Here is a 7,225-nt window from a genome sequence, read left to right on the forward strand (position 1 = left end):
TTTTTCCTCTTACAATTAGAGTAAGTCTTACGTTAGTAATAATTTATTGCGGAAAAATTTCAATCGGGTGACGGTGATTCCAGTAAACGCAGTTGGCTTTTATAGAAATATTAGGACCCTGTTGCGGGCACAAATTCTTACGGTGTGATTAGCACGGTCAGCCTTAGAAGAAAAAATTAAATTTTTCACCCGTATTAAGGATTTAGTAAAAAATTTAATCTCTTAACTCCGCAAGATTTAGATGGGTACGACATTTCGAATAATACATCGTTGGACTTAGTCAAATTACCTTGGATAGCTCACGTTTTTTTTCATTACTTTTGTTTTCCAGTAGTTCGCATGAAATTACAAATGCACGCATTATGCGTAGGTTTATTTGCACAGGTGAGTAAGAACGAATCGTGGCAAAGACACGTAGGTGTAATTTTTTTAATCATTCAACATATCATGATTCGATATTCTTAAACATAATAATCAGATAGGGTTATATATTATACACGCATTGAATATTGATTTCAGACATAATAGAGTCACAGAATAAGTGCAGTACGTTACGGGAGTCGGAATCAAATCTTGGAATAACAAAGACGTGTGAAGCATGAACAGCGCTGGTCTTATTTTACGACTTGATTTTTTTGCCGGCCCAGATTGAAGAATAAACCTTATTCATACCGAGTACCATCCACCCTGGCGGGAAACGTCCTTCCGCAAGTCACCTTCCAAGTAATCCAAATTACAAAAGTGACGAAGATCAGACGTACCGCAACGTGAATGACATAGAGGCTGAAATATATCGAACGTGAAGCTTGCATACATTTTACACGGTTTTCTACTCAAACAGTATCGTTTGAGTAGTTTACTTTTAAGTTTTATAAATCAACAAATAATGCTTGTCAATATTATTTCCAACTCAACACATCTGAGAAATTCTTCTGTAACATGAATCTGTGAAGGCATTGATATCAAGAATAGCCGGCAGTTTATACTAACATGAAGTGTCGCTGTCTCGCTTTTCCCAAATCTTCATCCTTGTCCTTCAGGAGGAACTTCTGAATGCCGGCAACCTGTATCTTCATGTATTCTTTCCAGTCAAGGACCTTCATACTGAATGGAAAAAGTTCCTTGTCTTTTTGGTCGAGTCGTGCCCAAAGGTTTTGCACTCGATGATTTCTGAAGTCCCACTCTCGGGTACAAAAGAACGTTACGACACCAAACATTTTGCTAATTTTCTTGTAAAGTCGGTGGAAACTGAAATATCAATTTTTGCTTTAAATTCTATTACCACATTAACGGTTGTAATCTTTTAATACAGACGGACGAAGGTCAAAATTTAAGCTCAATATTACGTTGGCTGTTTTCCAATCAGTCTGCACAAAGCGTCTATGAGCAAGGCTGGAATCAGGTGCAGAAAGAAATCCAAAATCACGAAAACCAGCTTCGATTTCACAAGAGTAACACTGTTATAATAAATAGCCGAACACGACGGTTTGGTGTATGAATAATCGGTGCACAAGTTGTAGAACCTCTTCCATGTAATCGAATTTTCAGGTCTAGACACGTAGTTATAGACGGGAACGTCCTCGAAGTGTCTGAAATTCGGGCGAACAGATCTGATCATTGTACGCATGCTGTTGGTCACAAAGTAATTGTCAAATCATTTCAATCGTGCAAGTAAGTTAAGTAATCAGGCCCGCGAAATTGTGTTTAGATTTGCTGACCCCTCATCATCTCAAACATACGACCTTTTGTCAGTGGTTGCAGTTTCCCACGCGCAGGCAAGAAGAGCATTGCAGACCATGTCAGCTGGGACAAGGTCAACTACGGCGTCACCGTCCACTTGCATGGTGCGAATGACGCCTATGCCCATTCCAACCAAAATTCCATGGATACCCATCACATTGTCGACCCAACCGGGAAAAGGTTCTTTATTAGTTGCCACCACTGGAAGTAACGGGAGCATTCATTCGACCGGCAGAGATGAGTAAACAACATGAAAATTATCGAGACGTTGACATTCGATGACTAACGATAAGAAATGTCAAGTGGACTGATTTTTTTCACACTCTCGCATCATTTATCGTCTTTCTGTTAAAAGTCAATGACTAGCAAAGTGTCGCAGAACACACTAATGAACAGTTTTATTCTGCATTCAAGTTACCGATGGATGGCCTGAAAATAGCGAACGGCATGTCTTTTGCATATTCAGCCACGGTACCCTCTGCGATAGCCTTCGTGAATGTGTACGTGTTCGGCCACTCTCCCACGATCCTGCGAACAAAATAGGAACCTGAGTGTTTCTTTTTGTTGAAAAGAGAGAGAGAGACAAAACCGAAACCTACGCTGTTGCGAATTTCTGTCTCACGCTCTCCGTCCAGTTGCTACGTTCGGCAATTTCGGTCAGTTGATTGACATCCTCCCAGCTAATTGGGGACGCGTAGATCAGCTCGTCGATTCTTTCCCTAACGCAGTTGCTGAAGGCAGTGGAGATGCAAACACCGACCTAAAACACCGACGATATGAATCGCAGTACCAAAGGAGCGATAACTGACTTACCTTGAAGTTTTTGCAAGACTTGGCGATGTCGATGATGTGCTTTACACCATTGACGTTCACGGAAACGGCCTTGTTGAATTCCTCGTCGAATCTCACGGAGGCAGCAGCGTGAAATATAATCGAAACCTGAAACGAGTCCGTTGGAAAATTCACGGTGAATGATCAGTTCAAGTTTTTCAACAACAAATCTGCAGAATACTCAGTAACCTCGTTGATCACGCGTTGATGATCTGCGGCCGATAAACCGAGCTCAGAACTCTCGACGTCACCGGCCAGTCCAACCACGTTGTTCGCAAACTGCGGACACTCGGCCCTCAAGACGTCGAAAACCTGCAAAAGTAAAGATCAAACTGTCCAGCTAGTATCGGTACGCCGCGAAATGTGCAAAACTTCTTCCTGAAATACCTTACCGAGTTTTCGAATAGAGCTTCGATTCGTTCTTGCGGGGTTTTACCCTTCTTCGGACGAACGAGGAGGTAGATGGTCCCGATGTTTCGACAGCTTCCTAGCAACTTTGCCGTTAGTATTTTACCTATAAAGCCAGTTCCGCCTGAAAGTAAAAACAAGACGTCATAATCATCGTAAGATGCAAATATCACGTTCGTTCGTTTTACAGCAAAACCAGTTGGTTGTTGTAAGGTTGAACAAGTTCACTGTAACGGGTTCGTCACTCTGTTGTAAAAAATAGTAAGTTGAACGAAAAGAGAGACTTGTTTTTTATAGATACCAGTATCTAACTATAAATAAAAATTGATTTGGCACGTAATTTCTAGATGTACGATTACTCTGTTTTTCTTTTGTCTTTTACTACAATTTTGAAGAGTTTGTTTCCTTTAAAGTCGACTGTATTTGGATTTCTTTTTGATTAACTAAACGAGTATCTATATAAATATAATATATAACTAAGTATAACTATATAAATATGAGTACGTATATAAATTTGTACAAATAACATTGCAAATATTACTTATTGTTTTAAAGATCATTCGTTCATTTGCTCATCCATACGGCTATTCCCACGTACGAATATCCATTTTCAAATTTAATTCGACAATTTACTCTTGTTTGTATGACCAGCCTTTTCTTTAAAGTCTAACAGTTTTCTTTCCTTCTACTTTGCTTTCTTATCTGTAACGGTGCGCCATTTGATCGTCACACCACCACCAGTCGGAGCCGACTTCAACAAGTTGTGTATGAAATAACGACCATCACGTAAAATTTTTCCTAAATCCTAGGTAATAGAGAACATTTTCTGCATTCAAATTGCTTCGTAAATTCCCATACTCAAGTAGAAATAGCATTTTTTACGAAGAGAACAGTGCCTTGTGATGTCAAATTAAACCAACGGCGCACCTTCATCCTTACGACGATCAACAGGTTTGGCTAAAAAATGGTTCTATCTGCAGATCTATGCACTGCCTGTGATTGAATTACTTAAATACAATTGACAATACAATTCTCAACTAATAATCCGATGAATTCAAAAGTTGCAGAATGGACTACTCACCGGTTATCAAGATACTTTCTCCAGCATAGAATTCTTGGATCAGCGACATTATGCAACGAGTGGATGACACGGTCGGATAACAACTGGCTTATTAAACGTCGTGGCTGGTATGCTTACCCGTATTTCGCGATGGTCAAAGGGACCCCTCGGCCACGTAGCAACAGCCAATGAAAGGCCGACTGCATTGAAATTAATATTTCTCAAGGCTGTAATAAGTCAGTATGCATGCCAATCATTTGCAACTCCATGTGGCGAAGACCTAGTTTCCGATACGGCAGAAATTTGGATTGCAGATGACGACTGTTCAGCGTTTATTTCCTATGCTTGGAACATTCAAGTATCGTTTTGTCATAATTAAATCGATAAATCGCGTTGGGTGGAAAACTTTGCTTGAAATTAGGAACCGAAAAATTCTTAGTGCAGACTTTGGCTGAGCACTGCGATCGAACGGCTTAACAGGCCGATGGAAGCAAATGACTGCAAGTCCCGCGGACGTCTGTTCGAATCTTGGAGAAATACACCAAACAGATAACTACTCTAATAATATTTTCGGATTCCCTCCTCCTCTTCCCAGCCTCTCACATGCGTGTAAAGTGACAACCATCGTGGATGATTTCTTTACAGCTGCTGATTTCTATAAAAAGACTACTTATACAGTTCTCATTAGGTCAACCGAGAATCTCTGTTCAATGCAGCAAATTTAATATTGCATGATATTGCATAACTAATGGAAATACGTACAATAGTACGCAGACACGGTACACACTACAGAATATATTGTTATATCCTAGCGGGAGTAACGTAAGAAAGGCACCCGTACCCAGGAGTGGACTTAAAACTTACTTATCATGAACAATTACCTGAATTAATATTAATTTAAGAAGACATTCGTTCTCGATAATATCATTTATCGAATAATATTATTCTTGGATATGAAGGTCGTGAACATCAAAACACTTTTTTTGTGTTAACGTTTCAGCCTGGATGAGGGACCTCCTCAGAACAATTTATTTAGAACATCTGTCACGAACAGAAATTATAAAATAATGTACAACTAACTTATAACAAAATTAAATGTGAACGGTTTGGGTAATAAGCAGGGATGCTTGTGCTAATATAAATGAGAGGAATTACCTGATGATGAACTGACACTTTCAAATAACGAAGAAAAGGAACCAACTAGTATGTAGTGAATGTGTGTTAGAATAACCGAGAAAAAAAAACAAAAGTTCATTTTTTAAAAAACACTACGACAGCGATACGAAACTCCCAAGCATTCATCCTGGTTGTTAATTGAATAAAAACACACAACGACCGTTTTAGGTTTTGAGTCTGGAGCACTTTTGAACGTGTGGAACGTCCAGTGTGTAGTGGAGGGAGACCGATATCAGTCATTATCAGAGCAAGCACAGAGTCGACGGGTTAAATAGAAATCAGAAAAAAATGTTAAGAAGATAAAATCGAGAGCAAGCTCAGTCGGTAATAAATAGTTACGATGGGTGTATCACAGAGGTGTAAATAGTACTCAGATGTTCAATATCTTGTCTTCGATTGACAGAATTGGGATGGAGAATTTTAATGTTGATGAAAACAACTCTGAGTTGTAGGAATTTCCGGTTTCGAGGCAGATTTGTTCAATATTAAGTTAAGAATATAGTAGTTTTGTGCACTAAAAAATGTCTTCAATATCGTTTGGTACTAATCGCCTGTGTAAGAATCTGGATACATGTAGTCACACATGCACGTATGGTGTTGGTCGCGCGTGAGGTTGCGCTGGGGGTCAGTAATTAGGTATCCGTCTAGCAAATAACACAAATTGTAGTCAGTGACGACTCACAATTAAGGAGTAATCATCGGCACAGAGTTTTAATTACACATTGTTTGCTATCTCTTCGAACCCTGTTGCGAAAATTAATTGCATTAATTTACACCAATTACAAATTTGAACGATGTATAATGAAACTGACGACTCATAGCTAACCGGATTAACATTTATTTTCAATATTTGACGCCTTAAAAAGTTACATTATAGAATTACATTCAATTATTGTTAATCCAATCTCCCGTTCAAGATTTCAAATAAAATTACTCCATGTAACCATTTATCTAAGTATAATATTGACACCATCATTACTCATTTTACAGAACCTTATCTAATTATAAACAGTTCGTTACACCTGAAAAAAGCTTCTCATCGGTTCCGTTCACTTTCATTTTCCATTCTGAGAAATTCAATGTAGCTAGACCACGTGTGCTACGTTTCACGATTAACATCTTTCTAATAACCGTAAGCGAGTCTCGACTGTGCGCAGTAATCGCAATAGTTGGATGAATGCAGATCAAACTCGGGGTATAAAATATATTGCAATTTATGTAACCCTACCCATCGTCTCAAACGGAACAATTTTATCTAGGTTTTTCAATATGGTTGCTAAGTGACTGACTTAGGTCACTTCTTACGTCACTGAATTCAATCGCCATCGTCCTGTTTTTGAGAATCCCTACTCTGAGAATGCTCAGTTGATTTAAACTAAATACGAATTCAATCCATACGCGGGGTCGTATAGTTTAACAAATGCACACAGTGGTTACCCCGTCATTCGACTAATATCTGACCGGAAATGCATTCTGTAAATACTTGTTTGTTTTATTTTTGTTTTTGCCTATTATGATTGATATGGGAGATCAAAAACATGTATAACTAGATTATGATACGATCAAGGCCTTCGACTTTGGAACCGTTGAAGAAACTCCAATTACTATCGTTGATGAGATATTTTTCTCATTCTGAAATCCGATCCATAATTAGGATGAGTTGTGCAATGATGCTAAGAAAATGGTTCATAAAAATCGACTGTCGACCAAATAATGAATATAACTACCTTTTTCCATGAAATATCGCAAGAAACGATATTTTTCACTCTGGGATATCAACTCTCTTACAAACAGCTGACCACTTCCTGTCTCGCCGAATTCAATTGTCATGTTCGGTTTTGAAAATATCTTATTTCAATTCATGACGATGTAAATAAATTGCGAAATAAATCACCACAATGTTCGTATCATGATTCACAAAAATATTCATGACACGTTAATGACATTGCACTAATATGCATTATACATTTCTCTATTTATAAGTCGTTCAGGTCACACGACGCACGGAGC

At 38.5% G+C, this 7,225-nt stretch overlaps 1 protein-coding gene across 2 annotated transcripts; it reads right to left on the bottom strand.

Annotated features, from left to right (window-relative positions):
• Positions 1–395: 395 nt before the first annotated feature.
• On the bottom strand, positions 396–4,174 carry LOC124177924 (fatty acyl-CoA reductase wat-like). 2 transcript variants are annotated; one of them, XM_046560887.1, is made up of 10 exons: positions 4,061–4,174; positions 2,964–3,103; positions 2,761–2,883; positions 2,554–2,679; positions 2,340–2,500; positions 2,159–2,268; positions 1,743–1,941; positions 1,347–1,628; positions 991–1,248; positions 396–783 (listed from the first exon to the last, which is right to left on the bottom strand). In XM_046560887.1, exons 1-10 carry the CDS (start codon positions 4,107–4,109, stop codon positions 663–665), a joined length of 1,569 nt encoding a protein of 522 aa, XP_046416843.1. In that variant the 5' UTR covers positions 4,110–4,174; the 3' UTR covers positions 396–662. The 2 variants fall into 2 exon arrangements, with proteins under 2 accessions (XP_046416843.1, XP_046416844.1); XM_046560888.1 differs by having other exon boundaries at positions 397–783; positions 1,347–1,589.
• Positions 4,175–7,225: the final 3,051 nt, after the last annotated feature.

This window comes from Neodiprion fabricii, chromosome 3 (assembly GCF_021155785.1).
Source record: "Neodiprion fabricii isolate iyNeoFabr1 chromosome 3, iyNeoFabr1.1, whole genome shotgun sequence".
NCBI classification, from domain to species: Eukaryota; Metazoa; Arthropoda; class Insecta; order Hymenoptera; family Diprionidae; genus Neodiprion; species Neodiprion fabricii.